The sequence below is a fragment of the Taudactylus pleione genome, unplaced genomic scaffold (genome assembly GCF_031769625.1).
Source record: "Taudactylus pleione unplaced genomic scaffold, aTauple2 ptg000176l, whole genome shotgun sequence".
Lineage (NCBI taxonomy): Eukaryota > Metazoa > Chordata > Amphibia > Anura > Myobatrachidae > Taudactylus > Taudactylus pleione.
Genome location: NW_028284578.1, coordinates 1,353,046 through 1,375,682, shown reverse-complemented (window position 1 = coordinate 1,375,682; position 22,637 = coordinate 1,353,046). Strand labels below are relative to the sequence as shown.

The window sequence follows — 22,637 nt, the reverse complement described above, 5'->3', positions numbered from 1 at the left end:
TAAGAGTACATAAGCAAGTGCTCTGAATCTGATAGTTAGTCATCTTTCTTTGCTGTTGACGGAGGTTTCATGGTTGATGCCGGGAATCTGGATCCAGAGCGCATGCGTATGTATTCGACTGGTCCTTGTGATTGTATAATTTGTTTGCGCTAATTGTATTTACATCACAGAGTGTAACTATCTGCTTTTTGATGAATAATATCGTTTTGTGCTTTGGAACCACAATTAAAGTCTGGAAAGCAATTATTTCTTGTGCGACTTATAAAGCTAAATAGCGACATTTAGGGTGTATAGATCATTAGGTATTCATAGTTGGTGGCTCGTAGAGTGAGGTAACGCTACCAATTTACACGGTAACACACGGTGATCGATCTCTCAGCAAAGGGTGGAGGCGCCATACGCAGGAAAGAACGCATTGTGCCTTCGAAAACCTGCTACCACTTGATGCTGAGAGACCGCTATCCATTATTGTGTGAGTTCAAGGCGCACTGATTAGAATCCAGGAAAAAGCTTGTTTTCCTTCGTTGATAAATGTTATTGTTAAAAGGGGAAGTCACACAATAGCGTACGCATATTTCCTGTATTGCTGCCACGTGTTCAACGGTCATTGTATGTAAGGATACTGCCTTTGAACCTTATGAATACCCCTGCCTATACCTTCTAATATCCTTCCTATAAACCTCTAAGGATGACGCTATTTTGCCTACGCAGTCATACGGTAAATAAAGACTCCAGACCTAGAACCTGTGGTTCCAAAGCACAAAGTATTATTCAAGTAAAAAGTACAGCAGTTACACGCTATGATCCTCATATAATCTTAGCGCAAAGAAATTATACAGACCCAAGTACAGTTATACATACGCAGCGCTCTCTGGTCCAGATGTAGGCATCAGCAAGAAACCCCTCGTCAATCAGCACTCAGCACGAAGACTAGGACAGGGTCAGAGCACACATATTTATACCCCCCAGAAATAAACAACACAATAGAGAAGTTTGTTGCTAATACCATTGGTCCTAAAGGAGAGGGCATATGTTACAAGGCATTTAACAGGTTGGTTCAAATAGACACAGTCCAGCCTCTAACAACTAGTGGTCTCTGGTTTCCCGCCTCATGCAAATCCTAACAGTTGTTCATATAATGTACATTTTGTTGCTTGAAGTCTCTGCGGTCCATAAGTTGAGAATGCATGTTGCGATCTCTCCATCGATATTACCGGAATACTGTTGAGAGAGTACGCATCAGTACAATACCAAACATTGCTTAAATATCACGTATAAAACCTTAGTTACGAAATAATCTTTATTTCCTAACAATTATAGTAAATGTGCATACTTGAATCTTATACCTTAAAGCTTATGGAACCTTGTATGTGAATATGTAATGTGTGAGTATGTGGGGTTTGATGTAAAGACACTAGTTAACTTGGGGCAGATGCATGTGCATGAAGCTAATATTCAGCGTTTTCATACAGGATCTTATGCATTCGCTAATATGCGACTAGTTAATAGCGCAATTGTGCGTATTAATGTGTGTATGAGAAATGGTGAAAGATGCAATCGCATGATGCTAATAATAATATCGCCACATGTACTAAAGTGTGAGTTTATCTAAAATGGCGCTTAGGCGGCCAGTCGCAAAATGGCGTCTTGCGATCTCATTTCCAAGATGGCGTCTTGTGGCCATTCGCAAGATGGCGTCGCTGTGTTCCAATTTTAAACTGATCTTGTTTCAGCTAATTATCCAGCTCCGACATATGTATAGCGTGATTGCTTGTTAAAACCTCTGAATTATACTGCTATATTAAGGGAAAAAAGGTTTTTATTTTCTGTACAGAAAAGGAGTGTATAATTGAAATGTGTGATTGCAAAGTGGAGGCTACAGTTAAGCCTAAGTGTAAGTGGAGGTTACTGTCTGTTAAACCACGGTATAAACTCGGTAGGTGCGACATGGCAGCACAAACTACTGGGCCAGTGTACAAAGCAGGTACATTGTGGTTTAGGTTATCGAGAAACTAAGGGGTTTCTTGGTCCGGCATCCATTAATCGCAAAGTCCATTGATCAGTTAGGTTCCTTGGGCAATGCAATCGGACCGCATGATTATATAAATTGTGATTGTGAAGTGGGTGTCGTGGGAGTGAAACTGCTGGCAAGGTTAGGGGTTATTTGAACTTCTAGATGGTACCAGTGGGAGTAAACTCAAAGTAGGAAGCTAGTGGTGAAGCTTGGGTTAAATTTACCACAAGTAAAATAATTTGCTAGGCGGTTACTTTACTCCTTGTGTATACACACGGATCATAACATAGCAGTGAAGTGGGGTATAGCGGGAAGGAGCGAGCGCCTGGAGCTTGGTTTAATACGGCCGCAAGTAGAAAAATTTACAATAGGTGGTTAGTCTGCTCTTCATTGTGCAAGCTGACTGTAATGCCAGGCGGGTCTGCTGTGTATAACGGGAGGGAGTGAGTGAACGTTGCTCTTTGAAAATCGTTCACCAATCGAAATTCTCTAGAAATTGCTAAGCGTTTTCCCAGATGGGTGCAAAGCCATCTCTAGTAATGGTCGATGATGTGCTGCAGATGGAAGGGCCGTTAGGATCGGCCAGGTATGTTATGTTTAAAAAGTATGGTGCATACGCTACAGCATACTGCGACATATGGGTCAAAATGACCAAGAAATGTAAAACACCTTTTCCTAAGATTGGTAGCTTCGATTCAGAGGTTCTGAACAATCTCAGAGACAGTATATGTTTAGTAAAGTCTCTGAAGAATAGTGTAAAGTTTAATGATTGTTTGAAGTTGTGGCAGCACGAGGGGGATATGTGGCTTAATGGTGTGCACGCGATGCAAACTAGTGTCTCGTGCACGAGCAAGGGAGCGCACACCCAAATAGCGTTGCGTGTGCGCCGCAAAGTAGCACACACGCACAGCAAGGTAGCATTGCGGAAGGTAATGTCAGTAGTTCACGCGCAACACCAACGCCCTATGCGGATGGGGGTGAAGGTACAGTCGATGTAAAAACTCATATAAATGTAACAAGTAATTTGTACCCTCTTCTAAGTAACTATAAGGAACATGTTTATGATGTAGATGATGAACCTGTTGTGATGTCCGCTCTCTCCCATGTTGCACAATGTTAAATGTACCACCACAGCAAGCACAGGTTGCTGCCCCGCTAGTACCAGAAATGAAGGTAGCCCCACCAGTACAGGAAGTATTAACACCCGCTTTAACAGTAGCGGAGATTACTAATACCATACGTAGTAGCAGTAGGCTGAACCCTCAACTAGGTAATCAGGCCAAAGGCAGCATTATGGCAGGCATCCATCCCGTCCGAACAATAACTGTTCCCAATGGGAATCCGGATGCGCATGGTGTAGTAGCCACAAGGGATGTAGCAATGCATTGTCCATGGACAAGAGCAGAACTACATTCCATAATGACAAATTTCCCTGACCCTAGGAAAGAACTAGCAAAGTGCCAGAGATTTGTAAAGGATTTAGGTAATGCCCATGAGCCAACCAATAAATATTGACGAGTGGTATTATGGGCATGTCTTCCACACAACCGACGTGAAAAAGTTTATCACAAACTGTGTATTGGATGGAGATAGTCCCATAAGTGATGCAACATCTTGTACTGAAACAAGCCCTCTGGCGCTGAAAAAGCTGTCTTTTGTTTGGCGCTCTCGGTTAACGGTACTTGCCAATAACCCTTTGGTTAGGTCAAGAGTGGTTAAATACCTTGCCGTCCCTAGTCTCTCAATCAGTTCATCCACTCTTGGCATCGGGTAGGCATCGAATTTTGAAACACTATTCAACTTTCGGAAGTCATTGCAGAAACGCACACTCCCGTCGGGCTTTGGAATCAACACAATGGGACTTGACCATTCACTATGTGATTCTTCAATAACCCCTAACTCTAGCATATTTTTAATTTCTTTCGACACCGATTCTCTTTGTGCTTCTGGTAACCTAAAGGGCTTTAGATTAACTTTAACCCCTGGGTCAGTGATGATGTCATGTTTAATGACCGAGGTTTTCCCAGGTACGTCAGAGAACAGCACCCTATTTCTAATCAGAAACTCCTTGACCTCTTGTTGTTGAATTGCCGACAGGGTTTTTGCCACTGTCACTTCGGGAACTAAGGGCCCTGGAGTTACTGGAGGGTCTCGGACGGCCGACAGTACCGTTCTATCTTTCCAGGGCTTTAACAGATTTATATGGTATATCTGTTCCTGCTTTCTTTTCCCGGCTGGTAAACTTTGTAATTGACCTGCCCCACTCTTTCTAAGATTTCAAAGGGCCCTTGCACTTTTTGCCAAAAGTTTATTTTCCACAGTGGGAACCAATACTAACACTCTGTCCCCAGGAGCAAAGCTGCATAACCTAGCATTGTGGTTGTATACCCTCTGCTGTGCCTGTTGAGCCTGTTCCAGGTGCTCTCTCACTATCGGCACTACCGCAGCAATTCTTTCCTGCATTTGAGAAACATACTCAATCACCATTTTGTCACAATCACTAGACTGCCCCTTTAATTTTTAAACGGAAAGTTTTCCTCTTGCTGCAACTTCAGTGTGTGTGGGTGCCCGCATTCTCCACCATATTGTGACACAGTTAGGTTAGGGGGTCCCTCTCCTGGGTAGAGGACTCCTTCCTTACACACACACACAGCAGCAGGGAAGCAGCACACCAGTCTGGATGCAAGTACAAGCTGGTCGGCGCCAGTCTTTATTGTACAATGTCAGAAACATAAAGAAAACATAAATATAAATCCTAGCCCTGTCGGGGCACTAACTTCACAGGTAGTTCCCTCACTACCAGAACCTGGCAGGGCCTAATGCCCTCGCCAGCAACAAAAGCACAGCACAACACTCACAGTTAGGTATCCAAGTGTCTCTGAGCAAACTCCCTGTCTGCTCTCCCAGGTGAGACAATCAGCCCTCAACACACTAGGCTTATATTGGCCACTCTCAGGTGGAAAACTAACAAGCCTGATACCAGGCTGCGAGAACCAAAACCTGGAGTAGCCGTGGGTGGAGCCCTCTCTCTCCTCTCACCCACAACCCCCAGGTCCCAAACCGGCTTTTCAAAAAGCCGAAACTCAAGCCTGCTACACTGCAGACTTTCTCCTGGGGGTTTAAAACACAAAAGACAGGAATCTGGGACAAATGTACCTGCCACAGACCATTTTACCAGTGATCCTATCACAACTGTCATTGACCTCTGTTCTGCTTTCTTCTCTGTTCATCCTGACTGTCAGTACTTATATGCCTTTACATACAGGGGGGTACAATATACATGGACACGATTTCCCCAGGGCTTCATAGACAGCCCCAGTATCTTCTCCCAGGCCTTACATGACTGTTTAACAATCTTTTCAACCTGTCAATGGATCTGTTCTAATACAATATGTGGACGATTTATTGTTGTGTTCTGATTGGTTTATGTCATGTTTAAATGATCCTAAACTTTTATTGCTTCAGGTTGCTAAGGACAAACTACAGCCATGCCAGTCCAGGGTTAAATACTTGCCTAACCCAGGGTTACTACATCTGACCACTGACAGAATCCAGGCCATACAGACCATGACACTGCCACGTAACCAACAGCAAATTTGTACCTTCTTGGGAATGTGTGGATTCTGCAGAATGCGCATCCCAGGTTTTTCTATTTTGGCCTTGACATTACAGGACTTAGGCACTGATTCAGAGCCGGACGCTCTGACAGAGCGCTCACTCTGAATCAGGGCATTTTTTTTTTTTTTATGGAGCAGTCTCCTAGCCGCTTGCATTGCTGTGTGCCACCCACAGCTAATGCGAGCGGCCAGGATGATGGTCGCGATGGTCAAGACCATCGCGACCATCGGGTTTGCGATGATACCCTTGTGGTAGGGTCTCGTGGCCGCAAGCCCCAGAGAGCTTTCGGCTCAAACAGAGCCAAGAGCTCTCCCACTGACATCACTTGTGATGTCAGTGGGGCCGCCCCCAGACGGTAGGTGTTCCCATGGGAATGCCTCCATCTGGGCAGCCACCCCCCCGGCCCGCCCACCAAAGGTGGCGTGCTGTCACTCAACATCGACAGCACGCCCTCTTTGGTGCGAGACCCGGAGCGACGGATTGCCCATCGCTATTCAGGTCTCGTGCATGCGCACGACGGAGCTGGCTCCATCGTGCGCATGCGCTCTGGGCCACCATCGACCCAGGTCTGAATGAGGCCCTTAGTCTCTTCCTCAAAGCCCAATCGTGTAGTACACACAGAGGAAACAGAGCAGGCTTTCCTTAACCTTAAGGATAGTCTGACAAGAGAACCTGCATTGGGAATACCTGATTATGAAAAACCTTTTGATTTGTACTGTACGGAAGTTAATGGTTGCGCAGCAGGTGTCCTCACACAAAAACATGGTGATGCCAGTAGGCCCGTAGCATACTACAGTGCACATTTGGACACTGTGGCAAGATCACTCCCAACGTGTTTAAGAAGTGTAGCAGCAACTGCTCTATTGGTCAGTAAGAGTGAGGATGTAGTATTAGGCAATTGTATGATTGTCTATACACCCCATGCTGTATCTGCTTTGTTAAATTCTGCCCAAACCAGACATGTCTCCTCAGCTAGGTTCACAAAATGGGAACTAGCCCTAATCGCACCTGCAAACATCACCATTAAGCGGTGCAGTACGTTAAATCCAGCAACGTATTTACCATATGTGTCCCAGGATGCACAAAGGGTGGAGAGAGGTGAGTCGCTGCTGGAAGGTGACTTCTGCAAGTATGTTGATGCACATGATTGTATCTGAATCATACCTTTATTGCAAGACTTGACATATGGGATACACCTTTAGAAAATGTAGATGTGACATTTTACACGGATGAGAGTTGTCATAGACAAACTGACACTGGAGAGTTATGTACAGGTTATGCTGTGGTAAATGACAAAGCCATCATAGAAGCCGAACCCCTTGGTCCACCTCACTTGGCTCAAGTGGCGGAGCTGGTGACACTAAGGAGAGCATGTGAATTAGCAAAAGGCAAATCTGCTAATATCTACACTGACCCTAGGTACGTCTTCGGGATAGTACATGATTTTAGTGCTCTATGGCGTCTGAGAAATTTTATGACAGCAGCAGGCACACCAGTCACACATTCCAGACATATAAAAGGACTACTGACAGCGATCCAATTGCCTAAGGCAGTGGCCGTAATTAAGTGTAAAGCCCATACATGCGAGGACGATCCGGCGTCACTGGGCAATAACAGGGCAGATGAAGCTGCCAAATGGGCAGCAGGGTTAAAAGTGAACATGCCAATTAACCAAATGATGTTTCAAACGATTGATATGCAGAAATTAATTGAGATGCAAAATTTGTGTTCCATTCAGGAAAAGGCAGTCTGGAGGTCCAAGGGATATGGGCAAGAGTCCTCTGGACTCTGGAGAAATGGACAAGGTAAGCCAGTGGCTCCCAAGGCATACTACTCAAGCCTGGCAGCGCATTGTCTGACTCACTTGGGAAAGCAAGGTTGTTTGACAGATCGGTGGGAAGGTCCGTATCAGGTGTTGCTGACAAGTACAACTTCCTTGAAAGTGGCAGACAGAGATACCTGGGTCCATTCCACTCACTGTAAGAAGGTCAATCAAGCGGTGGAGAGACAAGGCGGAATCGAGGCAGATAATGTAAACCTGTCATTTGCGAGTCTGTTCCGGGAGGGTTTAAAGGTTACAGTGAGATACCTGAGCTAAAGAAATTTGTAGATCATTGTTTTCAGCAATGAAGTGGTCTGCTTTGGTTATCTTTGTGTTTTCTATCAGAGTTCTCATTATCCTGGGTTTCGGGATCTCTGGTTTCTGTGACAGAGGACATAGGGCCTGATTCAGACCCGGACGCTATTTGCGGGTCTGGCTATTTAAATTGTGCTCTCACTCATTGCGGTTTGTTGACGCCTCTATGTCTGAGCGAGCGAAAGAAAAATGCGCTCGCTATTTTGTAAAGAAACCCCTTTGCCGTTCGCATCACACGTCATCTCCGGTATTTATTAGATTAATCAGGTACATCAAACGGCATCTGAACTGCTCGCAGTGCTTGTGGTAGGTTTTTCCTACCGCAATCACTGCGAGCAGTTCAGGCTAAATGACAACCAAGTGACATGGTCGATGACACTCCTTTACTAATTATACACTCCCATTAAACGCCCTTTTTACCGTTAGGCACGCCTGCATTCGGATCTCCACTCCCCCGTTTTCAAGCACCTTCCCCTGTTACCACCCACAAACGGTACATCCTGTCAATCAAATTAGCAGCCCCTCGCTGTTAATTTGACTGGTTTGCGCATGCGCATTACGACCCATACGCATGCGCAGTTGTGCGAACATCGCTCAGAGCGAACGAGCAGCCGCTTACGAGCGGCTCTGAATCAGTCCAGAGGACGGAGAGGAGAGCTGATGGTGATATCAATGGAGTGGAGTTGGAAATAGGAGCAATACAGTCACAAGGGCGGTATCTGACCAAACCCAGTACAGTAATTGTTAAGAGATCTGCTATGTTGGAAACTCGGTGACAGTGTGAAGGTCTATCGTCTGAGGATTATTGATAGACCTTGACACTGTCTCCGAGTTTCCAACATAGCAGATCTCTTAACAATTGTTAAATTAATAGATAATATCACCGAGATGTACGATGACACGTTTAGGTACACAGGTAAGGAGTTACAGGCCCACAAGAAAGAACTGGTGCAACACAGATTAGTATTAAATTATTTAACAGCTGTCACTGGAGGGTACTGTGTGACCTTAGCCACCCAATTTGGTGTAAAGTGTTGCACATACATCACAAACGATACTAGTGACCCCAAGGAGGTGATAGACCGTAAGATGGACGAAATTCTGCAGTTAAAATGGGAATTTCAGAAGAACCATAATGCTTTAGTGTCTGAAGTAGAGAAGGTGGAGGAACGGGTTTCTTGGTTAAACCCAGTGAAATAGTTCTCCGGTCTAGGAGAGTGGGTCCAGGAAATAGTTGCTAGCATAGGTAAACTCCTGAACCTCATATTGGTTGTGCTCATAGTAATTGGCTTATGTGTCAAATGTTTTCCTACTGTGTTGAAATGTGGAAAATGTAAAGATAAGGTTAATCGAAGGAATGAAATTATGATGGTGGTCAGTAGTAACAATATGAATACTGAGGTAAATGAAGGACTGCATTACAACCCTGAACTAGAATGTACCATCAGATGATGTACAGATTTAGACATGCATGAAATGTATGTTATTTTAAACGTCTTAAATAATGAAAGTCCTTATCCCCTCCAAGACTTCCTTTATAGGTTATATGCATGCCCACATCTTTCCCATGATCTTCCAAGATCCTCGGTGTGCGTATAAGGGTAGTTTTATGTCCCTCCTAGAGACACATTATTGATGGTTTAAGAACCACCTTGTGCCATCCCACAATATAACATTAAATAATATGTTATAGTGTAAACCTAAATTAATTTTTAAAATCAGAGTGTCGATAGCGTATTGTTTGCATGTCAAAGGGAGGACTGTCGAAGCTGGATAATTGGCTGAGAAAGAATCTGTTAAAATTAAAATCTGCACAACGCCATTTTGCGAATGGCAACAAGACGTCATTTTGCAAATGGCCGCCCAACGCCATTTTAGCGAATATCTAACAATATCAGTACATACGGCAATGTTATTTAGCGTCGTGCGATTCCCACGCAATAGAACAATGTTAAAAGTCCTCATTATATGAATTCATACATTTACTAAAACATATAATATGAACAACCCTGCAAAACACGTACCACGGTGTACTTCACAAACATGTGGACGCACAACGCTAACTAGCGTCTTTTCTTAAGATCCTTACACTTACACATTGCACACTTACATAGAAAGGTTCCCTAGCATTAAGGTTAATATTCAAGGTTTTACTCATTATTAATTATGTAATGAAGCGACTGTATTTAAGATCTCAGGTTTAGTACATGATAAGCAGACCGTGTTTGGTCTAAACCACTGTTTATTTGCAGATCTCTGGTTCCATCGGCAGGGAGATCGCAACATTTGTCTGCAAATTATGGATCATAGAGAGTTAGGCATTGAAATGTACTCTGTAATGTGATGTTTATTAGCCTGTTTAGAATTGTTCTTTGGCGGGAAAACGGACACAAAGAGCTGTTGGAGGCTGGACTATGACAATACAAACTGACCTATGAACTGTATCGTAACAGAAGAACCAGGAAAAAGAACCAATGGGATTGTGCCAACTAGTTCTATTGTATTGCCTATCTCTGTAAGAGTACATAAGCAAGCGCTCTGAATCTGATAGTTAGTCATCTTTCTGTGCTGTTGACGGAGGTTTCATGGTTGATGCCGGGAATCTGGATCCAGAGCGCATGCGTATGTATTCGACTATACCTTGTGATTGTATAATTTGTTTGTGATAACTGTATTTAGATCACAGAGTGTAACTATCTGATTTTCGGAGAATAATATCTTTTTGTGCTTTGGAACCACAATCAAAGTCTGGAAAGCAATTATTTCTTGTTCGACTTATAACGCTAAATAGTGACATTTAGGGTGTATAGATCATTAGGTATTCATACTTTTCCAAACATAGCTCCCTTCTCCCAACACAGCTCCACTTTCCCATCACAGCTTCCCTCTCCCAATGCAGCTCCCCTCACCTATCACAGCTCTCCTCAGAGCAGCCTTTTCCCATCACAGCTCCCCTCACAGCAACCTTTTTCCCATCACAGCTCCTCTCTCCCATCACAGCTCCACTCTCCCATAACAGCCTTTTCCCATCACAGCCCCTCTCTCCCATCACAGCTCCCCTCTCACAACACAGCTCCCCTTTCCCATCACAGCATCCCTCTACCAACACACCTCTTCTCTCCCAACACAGCTCCCCTCTCCCATCACTGGTCTCCTCTCCAACACAGCTCCCCTTTCCCATCACAGCTCCCCTCTCCCATCACAGCTGCCCTCACAGCAGCCTTTTCCGATCACAGCTCACCTCTCCCAACACAGCTCCCCTCTCCCATCACAGCTCCCCTCTCCCATCACAGCTGCCCTCACAGCAGCCTTATCCAATCACAGATCCCCTCTCCCATCACAGCTCCCCTCACAGCAGCCTTTTTCGATCACAGCTCCCCTCTCCCATCACAGCTCATCTCTCCCATCACAGCTCCCCTCTCCCATCACAGCTCCCCTTTCCCATCACAGCTCCCCTCTGCCAACACAGCTCCCCTCTCCCAACACACCTCCCCTTTCCCATCACAGCTCCCCTCTCCCATCGCAACTGCCCTCACAGCAGCCTTTTCCAATCACAGCTCCCCTCTCCCAACACAGCTCCCCTCTCCCATCACAACTCACCTCACAGCAGCCTTTTCCGATCACAACTCCCCTCTCCCATCACAGCTCCTCTCCCATCACAGCTCTCCTCTCCCAATACAGCTCCCCTCTCCCAACACAGCTCCCCTTTCCCATCACTGATCTCCTCTCCCAACACAGCTCCCCTTTCCCCTCACAGCTACCCTCTCCCAACACAGTTCCCCTCTCCCATCACAGGTTCCCTCTCCCATCACAGCTCTCCTCTCCCAACACAGCTCCCCTTTCCCGTCACAGCTCCCCACTCCCAACACAGCTCCCATCCCCCATCACAACTTCTCTCTCCCAACACTCTCCCATCACAGCTCCTCTCTCCCAACACAGCTCCCCTTTCCCACCACAGCTTCACTCTCCCATCACAACAGCTCCCCTCTCTCCCATCACAGCTCCCCTCTCCCAGCACAGCTCCCATCTCCCAACACAGCTCCTCTCTCCCATCTGAGCTCCTCTCTCCCATCACAGCTCCCCTTTCCCATCACAGCTCCCCTATCCCATCACAGCTCCCCTCTCCCAACACAGCACCCATCCCCCATCACAACTTCCCTCTCCCAACAGTTCTGCTCTCCCATCACAGCTCCCCTCTCCCAGCACACCTCTTCTCTGCCATCACAGCTCCCCACTCCCAACACAGCTTTCATCCCCATCACAACTTCCCTCTCCCAACACAGTTCCTCTCTCCCATAACAGCTCCCCTCTCCCATCACAGCTCCCCTCTCCTATCACTGTTATCTCCCAACACAGCTCCCCTCTCCCATCACTGCTCTCTCCCATCACAGATCCCCTCTCCCAACACAGCTCCCCTCTCCCAACAGCTCCTCTCTCCCAACACAGCTCCCCTTTCCCATCACAGCTTCCCTCTCCCAACACAGTTCCTCTCTCCCATCACAGCTCCCCTCTCCCAACACAGTTCTTCTCTCCCATCACAGCTCCCCTCTCCCAACACACCTCTTCTCTCCCAACACAGCTATTACTATTATCTCCCAACACAGCTCCCCTCTCCCATCACTGCTATCATCCATCACAGCTCCTCTCTCCCAACACAGCTCCCCACTCCCAACACAGCTCCTCTCTCCCAATACAGCTCCCCTTTCACATCACAGCTTCACTCTCTCATCACAACGGCTCCCCTCTCTCCCATCACAGCTCCCCTCTCCCAACACAGCTCCCCTCTCCCAACACAGCTCCTCTCCCATCCGAGCTCCTCTCTCCCATCACAGCTCCCCTCTCCCATCACAGCTTCACTCTCCCATCACAGCTCCCCTCTCCCATCACAGCTTCCCTCTGCCAACACACCTCCCCTTTCCCATCACTGATCTCCTCTCCCAACACAGCTCCCCTTTCCTCTCACAGCTACCCTCTCCCAACATACCTCTTCTCTCCCATCACAGCTCCCCTCTCCCAACACAGCTCCCATCCCCATCACAACTTCCCTCTCCCAACACAGTTCCTCTCTCCCATCACAGCTCCCCTCTCCTATCACTGCTCTCTCCCATCACAGATCCCCTCTCCTAGCACAGCTCCCCTCTCCCAACAGCTCCTCTCTCCCAACACAGCTCCTCTCCCAACACAGCTTCACTCTGCCAACACAGCTCCCCTCTCCCATCACAGTTTCCCTCTCACATCACTGCTCTCTCCCATCACAGATCCCCTCTCCCAACACAGCTCCCCTCTCCCAATAGCTCATCTCTCCCATCACAGCTCCCCTCTCCCATCACTGCTCTCTCCCATCACAGATCCCCTCTCCCAACACAGCTCCCCTCTCCCAACAGCTCCTCTCTCCCAACACAGCTCCTCTCTCCCAACACAGCTTCACTCTGCAACACAGCTCCCCTTTCCCATCACAGCTTCACTCTCCCATCACAGCTCCCCTCTCCCATCACAGCTCTCCTCTCCCATCACAGCTCCCCTCTCCCATCACTGCACTCCTCTCCCAACACAGCTCCCCTCTCCCATCACAGCTTCCCTCTCCCATCACAGCTCCCCTCTCCCATCACAGCTTCCCTCTCCCATCACAACTTCCCTCTCCCAACACAGTTCCTCTCTCCCATCACAGCTCCCCTCTCCCAACATACCTCTTCTCTCCCATCACAGCTCCCTTCTCCTATCACTGTTATCTCCCAACACAGCTCCCCTCTCCAATCACTACTCTCTCCCATCACAGCTTCCCTCTCCCAACACAGCTCTCCTCTCCCATCACAGCGCCCCTCCCATCACTGCTCTCCTCTCCCCTCACAGCTCCCCTCTCCCATCACTGCACTCATCTCACAACACAGCTCCTCTCTCCCATCCGAGCTCCCCTCTCCCATCAGCTTTCCTCTCCCATTACAGGTTCTCTCTCCCATCACAGCTCCCCTCTCCCATCACAGCTTCCCTCTCCCATTACAGCTCCTCTCTCCCATCACAACTTCCCTCTCCCAACACAGTTCCTCTCTCCCATCACAGCTCCCCTCTCCCAACATACCTCTTCTCTCCCATCACAGCTCCCTTCTCCTATCACTGTTATCTCCCAACACAGCTCCCCTCTCCAATCACTGCTCTCTCCCATCACAGCTTCCCTCTCCCAACACAGCTCCCCTCTCCCAACACAGCTCCGCTTTCCCATCACAGCTCCCCTCTCCCATCACAGCTCCCATCCCCCAACACAGCTCCCATCCCAACTCCCCTCTCCCAACACAGTTCCTTTCTCCCATCACAGCTCCCCTTTCCCAACACACCTGTTGTCTCCCATCACAGATCCCCTCTTCCATCACAACTTCCCTCTCCCATCACAGCTCCCCTCTCTCATCACTGTTATCTCCCAACACAGCTCCCCTCTCCCATCACTGCTCTCTCCCATCACAGCTCCTCTCTCCCAACACAGCTCCCCTCTCCCATCACAGCTCCCCTCTCCCATCAAAGACAGCTCTACTCTCCCACTTAAGCGAGTTCTTAAAGCCAATCTCTGAAGGAGAACTGTGCAAAATGTTGCTTAAAATGAGAATAAGGCAAACTTATTTCACACAGGTTTGAAAATGAGATGCACTTTTATGGTAAATAATTGTGTATATAAAGGGCAGCGGGGTTAGGCAGGAAGATGGCAAACTACAAGTCCCAGCATGATAGTCATCAGGAGAATAAGGTGTCACTGAGGAGTCAGGTCTGGGGGATGAGCTGCTAGTTAGTGTACAGTAGGGGTAACCAAACAGTGGCACTCCAGCTGGTGTGGAACTAGTTACCCTACCTAGCATATCCTGCCATAGTTTAGCAGTGGTGTGGGCAATAAGCGGCCCCCCCAGCTGTTGTTGAACTACAAATCCCAGCATGCCTTGCAACAGTTTTAGCATAGCTAAATAGCAAACCTGTGACAGGGCATGCTAGGATGTTTAGTTCTACAACACCCCTAGCAGCATGCTACAACTGTGGCAGGTTGCGCCTGAGTGCCAAACGTTGCCTACTACCACGGCTACCCTCCCCAGCTGACCCTCAGAGGAACACTCCCGCCCCCCTACTCTATTCTCCCCCCTCCACACCAGGTTGCGCGCACGTCGGCGTGTCTCAGAGCGCGTTCCCGTACAGTCCCATCGCGTGGTCTTCCTTGGCTTCCATATTGCAGCAGCCGCGGTGACTTCGGGAGGCCGCCCGGTGATTGCCTATCCCACGCTTGCCGGCCATTACGTCCTGCCCTTCTTGCAAGGAGAGAAAAGCCCAGGGGTCTGACACCTCATCCCCTCCCGGGTGGTGGTGGGGGACATGGCGACTCAGGTAGAGGCTCCGCTCTTGCCACCGCCGCCCCTGCAGCAGCAGCAGTCGCCGCCGCCAGCGGACAGCGAGGTGGAGGAAAGGCGGCCACCCGAGGGAGGGAAGCAGGAGCTGGGGCAGGAGGGCGAGGAAGCCCTGGGGCGCAGGGAGTTTGTGGAAGCTCCTCCGCCCAAGGTGAACCCCTGGATCAAGGCAAGCGGTGGCCACGGTGGGCCAGTAAATGGGCAGCTCTCGGCAGGTAAGTGCACCAGCAAACCCGCCGTGTGATCGGGGAAGATGGGCTGTTTGCTGGATTGCAGCTTCGGTCACCACTGAATTGGGTGTGATGGTGATGGAGGAGGTGTACAGTGCCTCTTTCATGTATTTCACACTATTTAATGTGCCATCTCTGTGCCCCCGTTCTTGTCTGGGGTCCTGTGCCTGCTGGCACCAGGGGCAGACCGGGGGTATTGCTCTTCTCCACTCATGCTGTACTGCAGCTCCGATCTCTGGACTGTCTGCGGGCGGTGCTGGGAGTGTCTCCTTCATTATGGATCTAAGCGCCATGTGGGTAAAATGTGCTGTTTTTTTTTTATTTTTTTTAGGGATCATCCCTCCTAAGGCTGACCCCCATGGCTTGTATGTATTTTAGGGGGTGCTTATAAGGTCACCTGCTTGATTCCCCCCCCCCTCCTCCAAATACTAGGCTTGTGACACGGGAGAGAAATGGGGGGCGGTGACAAAAGGGGGAAGGGGTTGCCTAGTACACCCTTTGATGACACTGCAGTCTGGCCTAGTGGGTGGAGGATCGGTGGCTCCATACCAGCACCCATGATTGTATATGTCCCTCCTGCGATGCGGGGGGGAAACAGTGTAATAGTGGTTGCGGCGTACCGCCGGGCAGCTGAGGGGTTAATGAACTGTCCAAGTCCAACGTTCCAATTTCAGAACGTTCACGGTCCAACGTTCCACTGGCCCCGCCCACCCACTGCTACTACCCAGCATTCTCCATTCAGACAGGCAACGTGGGTCTCCTGCCCTAGGCCTGAGCGCCTCTCTACACCTCCTGCACATGCTCTGCAGCCCCGGTTAGACTGGGGACAGGAACCGCTGCCACTTCTCCTCCCTCCCCATCGCAGTTCCTTCTGAGTTGTGTGTTCAATCCATAAATATACTGGTAGGCTAATTGGATTCTGACCAAAAACAAACAAACACCCTAGTATGTACATGTGCTATGGAATATAGATTGTGAGTTTTACAGGGGCATGGACAGATATGAATATCCAAATTTTCTATAAAGCGCTGCAGAATGGGTGATCTATAGAATATATATATTTTTCTTAATGGTCCACTGAACGTCCCAGTGTGGCTGCAAGGCACTGCCATAAATGCTACCCCCTCTCTCCTGCTTACTATAGAGCATGCAGCACCATGGGGTTGGTTAAGCCTTGGCGAGTTTCCCATGCTTTGCTGGCACTCTGTGGGTCTGCAGAGCTCGTCCCCTCTGTGCTGATAAAAATAGCCCAAGCTTCTACTCCAACTATAAGTAGCAGTGCGACCTCCATGAGAGCAGTTGGGCATAAATCTTGGTGTGTATGGATCTGGGGGGCAGGGGGCAGAACATGTGCTCATTAGTTTTTTAGTAATTCCCTGTTAACACACAAAAGTACAGTGAATGCTTCACATGTTGCAAAGTTGAGTTCAGGTAAAGTGGACGAAAGGATCTGGTGGTAAATTCTTATTTCTTTGTATCAAATGCAAATATTTAATGTGATTAAAGGGCCAACTAAGTTAATAACATACTCTTATTTACCCTAAGATTATTGTGCGCCAAAGAGAAATAATTTTTGCATTGTTTTTTTTCTAGCAAAGTTCTGCAGTTTATTGTTTAAAAACAAAAATACTAAATTTGTAGTATATTGCAGTTTTGCATTCTTTTATTTATATAATTACGTTTGTTTGCATGTTAAAAGCTTATGCAATTAAACTACTTTGAAATGAAATATTCCAACTTTGTAGTTTATGGTTATTTATTTTGCTAGAGCAGGTAGTGCCTGATGTATGTTACAATTTATACAGCAGTACACTGAGCAATGCTTAGCTTTGCTGCCTCAGCAATAGGGTTGGGGGTTAGATTCCAGCCAGGGACTTGTGTGAAGTCTGTATGACCTCCCTCTGTGGGTTTCTACCAATCATTTAAAAACATACCAGTATGTAAATTGGCTAAAAAATTAACCATAGTGTGTGTTGTAGAAATGTAGGTGGGAATGTGATGTCTGCGTACATGCCTGCCATATACATTTGGGTCGTCCTCGCACCTCTGGGGTGCATTGAAAACTTGCGATGGCAGCAGGCACAATGTGCTATTACGAAACGGCAATTGGGGGGGTATTAATTTGTTTTTGCGGGTGGCGAAAACAATCTCTGTCCTTCGGAGCAATTCAATTGTTGCTCGTTCTGGTGCAAGAGCCAACGTCACCAACATTTCTGCTCGAGGCCGTCTGAGATGGTTTTGGGTGCGACATGCGCAAAAGGGCACGGGCACCCAAAACAGTTGAATATCTCACCCTGATTTCCTGTCATTCTAGATGGGAGATCGGGTGCAACAAAAAACAAATCGCCCCTATAGCGTCCATTGTACTAAATTTAATTCCCCTTTATAGATTGTAAGTTCCACTGTGGCAGGGACTGATGCGAATGACCGTTCTCTGTAAGCGCTGCGTAATATAAATAACAGTTAATAAATAATATAGCTTGGTAAGCTGTGTAACTGTTAACATGCAAATTTCACACACATTCACCTCTCTCTGCAGTATAGTATTAACCAGCCTGTACATTTAAAGACCAGATAAAGCGTTTAAGATCAGGTGACCAATCCTGGCAATGCTGGTTCATCCTTTGGGCCCGACACCCCTTCGTGTTTCTTTGTTGTCAACAGGGCTTTTCGCTTACAGCGCAGAAGTACACTGTCAGTAGTGAATATCAAAATAGAAATGTGTATAAAATACTATACCGAGCCCACCAGCAGCTGCTGGGTTAAATCTCCCACACTTCCTGAACATTTACTGGTTGGTTGACTTTTCTGGGAAAAGCTGCAGTGAAAGTTGGTCAAGATATTATCATTTTTCTAGTCCTGCCATAGAAATATGATAATGTTACTAGGGGCTCATCATCCATAGAAAGATAGGGTGTTAGCAATTAAATATTGAGTGTGATGCAGCATCTGAAAACCTGAGCTGCTCTTATGCAGCTTGATGTGAAATGTGCATCTACACACTGTGCTAACATGATATATGAAGTTAATATTAAAAGGATGTAGTTACTATCTCGCAAATCGGAAGGTCTACAATGGGAACAGGGACCTTGGTAGGTTGAAGATGGCATGCCGACATGCTCGTAAGACTATTTGAAAGAATTTTAACAGTGCTGGCTTTACGATTTCAAACATGATGCTTTAAGGTGCGTACACACTAGACAAAAGTGGAACGACTGCACGATTACAACATTGTAATTGTGCAGTCGTTCATCTTGTGTAGTGGATAATGCGCCCACACTGAACGATATGCCGTTCAGTGCTGGCACCCTCTCTCATCCCCAAACATTGTTATCGGCAGGTTGGTCTGCATGTTCAGGCGAAGATAGATGTGAAAAACAACCACCGGGAGTGCGTATTGCTAGTCGTTTTCAACGGCTTACTGGACGATTTATGAACGATTAATGAGCGATTTAATGATGTCGTAATCGTTCAATCGCTCTTTTTAATCGTCTAGTGTGTACGCACCTTTACCATCATGTTTGCAGTTGTCAAGTTGACACCGTTAAAATGTCAGCATGCCAGGTTCAATTTACCACTGTAGATCATACAATTTAGAAGAGTTTGAAAATTTTGTGAGCCTTGTCACTTTTTTGGCCTTTCCAGTTTTATAGTCTCAGGCAGGGGGGGGTGGGGGCAGGAAGTTGGAAAGAGAGGGATTTGCATTTCCATTTAAAGCAGTCACACCTGGGGATACTTCTGTGTGTTTGTAGGTGGGGTGAATTTATTTTTGTTATGTTGCTGATGGTATTAACATTTTTGCCGGGTGCTATTTTTAAAAAATTTTTGTTAAAACATTCCAGCAGAATTTAAAGGGGTGATATGTGAGCCAAGCTGAACTACTGTGCTAACAGACAACTAAATATATAGTACAGGTTGGATTCTGTGGCGATTCAATTGTTTTCACCCACGTCTGTGAGTAATGGGCACCTGACGAAGCAACGTAGTTGTTGCTCTGTTCAGGTGCGAAGTCCGTGAGTGGACACATTTCTGCTCGCCCCTATTGCGGCAAGCAGCAATATGTGAAAAGTTCTGATTTTGGACGCCAAAGGCGCAATTCAATTGTTTTCGCTGGCAGCTGTTCGCCCCTCGAGCCCAACGGAGCTATTCAATTGTTGCTCCTGTTAGGTGCTATCAGCTACCGGTGCCGACTTTTCAGCTCGCACCCCCCGGGGGTGGCCAGCTGAAATGCACGAAAGGTGACCCGTTTGGGCACCCAAACGGCACTTTTCGCGATTACATGCAGCACTTTGGTCGGGTTTAGTAGTGTTCCCTCTAGCTCCGGTGGGAGGCAGGGCGCCGGAGCTAGAGAGGGCATGTCCGTGCGCTTGCCGAAGGCGCGCGACCGAGAAGGGGGCGGCGTGGTCATCGAAAAGGGGGCGTGTCTATAAGACGCGTCCCGGTTTCGTCACTCTTGGGGGTGTGCCCGGCACTTACGGACACGCCGGGCAGCCCCCTGCGCCCGGCGTCTATTCTCCAGCGGTGACCGGGTCACCGCACATTTCTTCACCCGCGGGACACTGCGACCCGCGGGTGAAGACTGTTCCCGCAGGCTGTTAGGGCAGGGCGCTTTTTGCCCTCCTTCTGGAGGGCAGGTCGCTTTTTGCCTTCCAGAAAGAGGGTAGGGCGCCGCGCCCCGCTAAAACAGCCTAGCGGGAACTCAATTTAGCTGATTTACCTGGCTAAGCCCGACCTCTTTGGGCGTGATAATCTGTATCAATTGTATATTTCCCTGCAAACTCCCGTTTTGGGTGTGCTAACCAGGACTTTGTGTCTTAGCTGTTTGTTTTTTTTGCAGCTACATTTAGTCTATTTTGGGGCGACGTGCAAAAATGCCTAACAATTGAATATTGCCATGTGTGTTTAGACAGGGGTAATGCTCATCACTGCTAAAACATGCTAAAACAATTAAATCGCCCCCTATAAAAGCAACTGCCGATATATTTAAAAGTTTGCATTGGCAAATACTATACATTTTTAATCTTTTCACTGTGTTGTATGCAATTTACCAAAGTTAGATGAATCTCATGATCTGTAAATAGTGCTTAGAAACCGGGCAATTTACCTTTATTTCACGATTAAATTCGCTGGTGTAGCTGCAGCCTACTTCATGCTTGCTTCGACTGATAAGTATTTGGAAGCACCGGTTTTGCTGACACTTATGAAACAATTGTAGTATTTTTCCTGGGCATTCACTATAGTCCTAGAAATTGAGCAGGCATACGTAGGGCCATCTTATTTGTGGGCAAAACGAACTTGATTTTTGGAACAAGTCACCAATAAATCCTTACAGGTGATTTACATAGTGGGAACCCTGATTACATGTTTTGTTCGGTTAAGCACTTAGGGCACGATTCTATTCAACGCGATGTAAATAGCGCCGGGAGTGAGCTCCCGGAGCTATTCAATACACCGCGCTGCCAAGTCCGACTAATGATTTCTTCTCTCATCCCTCCGGGGATAAGAGCAGAAATCTGACAAAAGTCCCGGCGCAAGGCTGTTTTCTGCCCTTCGCGCCTGGAAAACAGCCTCGCGCCGGGAAGTTAGGTCGGGGAATGCCCGTTATCGCGCCTAAACACCCTGTTCAAGGCGCGAGAACGAGCCTTTCCCGACCTAACATCGCGATGAATTGAATAGCTCCGGGAGCTATCTCCCGGCGCTATTTACATTGCGTTGAATAGAATCGTGCCCTAAATCTCCTCATTCCAGTCAAATACATTTGCTGTGTAACTGGGACCGAGGAGAGTTCAGAGGATCTTTGTCGCTTCTTTCATGACCTTCTTCAAACCACCATTCAGGAGGGAGCTCCCGTGGCTATTCAATTCAGTGCGCTGTTAAGGATTTCTTCTCGCAACCCCTGTAGGGGTGCGAGCAGAAATCCCTCAAAAGTACAGGCGCGTTGCTGTTTTCTGTCCAGCATTGAACTTTTAGTCAGAGAATGACCGTTCTCGCGACTAAACACCTTGTTTAAGGGGAGGGAGAACGGGCATTCTCCGACCTAACAGCGCACTGAATTGAATAGCTTTGGGAGCTCCTTCCGGAGCACAATTTATCATACGCGTTTAGTTTTAAAACTCGTCGCGTATGATAAAGCCTGTTGATAAATGGGCCCCTTACTGCAGTGCCTGGCTGCGCACATATCACCATTTACAGTAGTGCCGCCTAGCAATGCCGGTAGATGTGATGCGTCGTTCCGGAACGTCCCATCACGTCTTTACTGAATTGAACCCCCCCCCCCCCCCCCCAAAGAGTAGCAAGAAGCTAATAAATTCATGCACGAGCATTCTTATTTTTGTTTTGGACAGTGCCTCCCTGGTGACCGGCTTGTGTGTTACTGGCCTGTGAGATTCGCTTGTTTTGTTTTTCGTCCCTATGACGCTGCAGGGGTTACTGGTCATTGATTGTTTCATTACATTTTTTTGTTTGTGTACACCCTTTAATTTCCTTTTCAGGGGTAACCATGTTCATTCTCGTCACAACACATACCAGTCATAGTGTTGACTGATTTGTAGCTGCTCTAAGGTGACTTTACCATGAGGAGGTGTTGCTCTATTTTATTGGCAGTCAGTTTGTGTGCTGGAGCTTGGCACAGAGGCACTCTGCTGTACATGTTCTGTTTGTAGAGGATTGTATGTGTTTAGGTGGAGGTTGCTTGTACTACTGTGTATTTTTTTTCCTAGGTGTGGTGGATGGGGGCTGTTTGTCTAGTTAGCCCTTTTTTAAGAAACTTGAGATACTAAATATGTCTGAATGGGCTGTCTCTAATGTGATCTACACACTGGGCCAACGGATCTGCCGTCCGAGTGACTGGAAAACCGATCCAACCATTGGTAAGGTCTGTGCACAAGCAATCTCACAAATCGTCCGACCGATATATCGGCCCAGCAGTCTCCGTTTGAATATACCCACCCACTTGTGACTTCATTCAAGAGATTTTGCGCCCAAAATATGGTTTGATCTTGTCTTAGATGCGATATATCTGTGGGCGACATTGTTCAGATTTATTGTATGTACACACTGACCCAAGGGCGAGGCAATATATATAATGTGTCAGCTGTACGAACGATGTATATCGGCCTTGTGTACTCTACATAAAACAAGAACTGTATGAATGAATGGCTTGGTACTATAACTGGAAAATGGGCAAAAGTATTGAAATTATTTTAAAGTTTGACTTCAGGTTAAATGGAGCAAAGTATTCTCAAACTTGCACTACGAACTGC

General features: G+C 47.2%; 1 protein-coding gene across 3 annotated transcripts in view; it reads left to right on the top strand.

The window, feature by feature from the left end:
- The first annotated feature begins 14,938 nt into the window (after positions 1 to 14,938).
- LARP1 (La ribonucleoprotein 1, translational regulator) overlaps positions 14,939 to 22,637 on the top strand; it is a 59,522-nt gene continuing 51,823 nt past the window's right edge. For all 3 annotated transcript variants that reach the window (XM_088475671.1, XM_088475670.1, XM_088475669.1), the window contains exon 1: positions 14,939 to 15,360. In XM_088475671.1, coding sequence (XP_088331797.1) covers positions 15,114 to 15,360 — 247 coding nt within the window. In that variant the 5' untranslated portion in view covers positions 14,939 to 15,113. The remainder of the gene's footprint in view (positions 15,361 to 22,637) is intronic.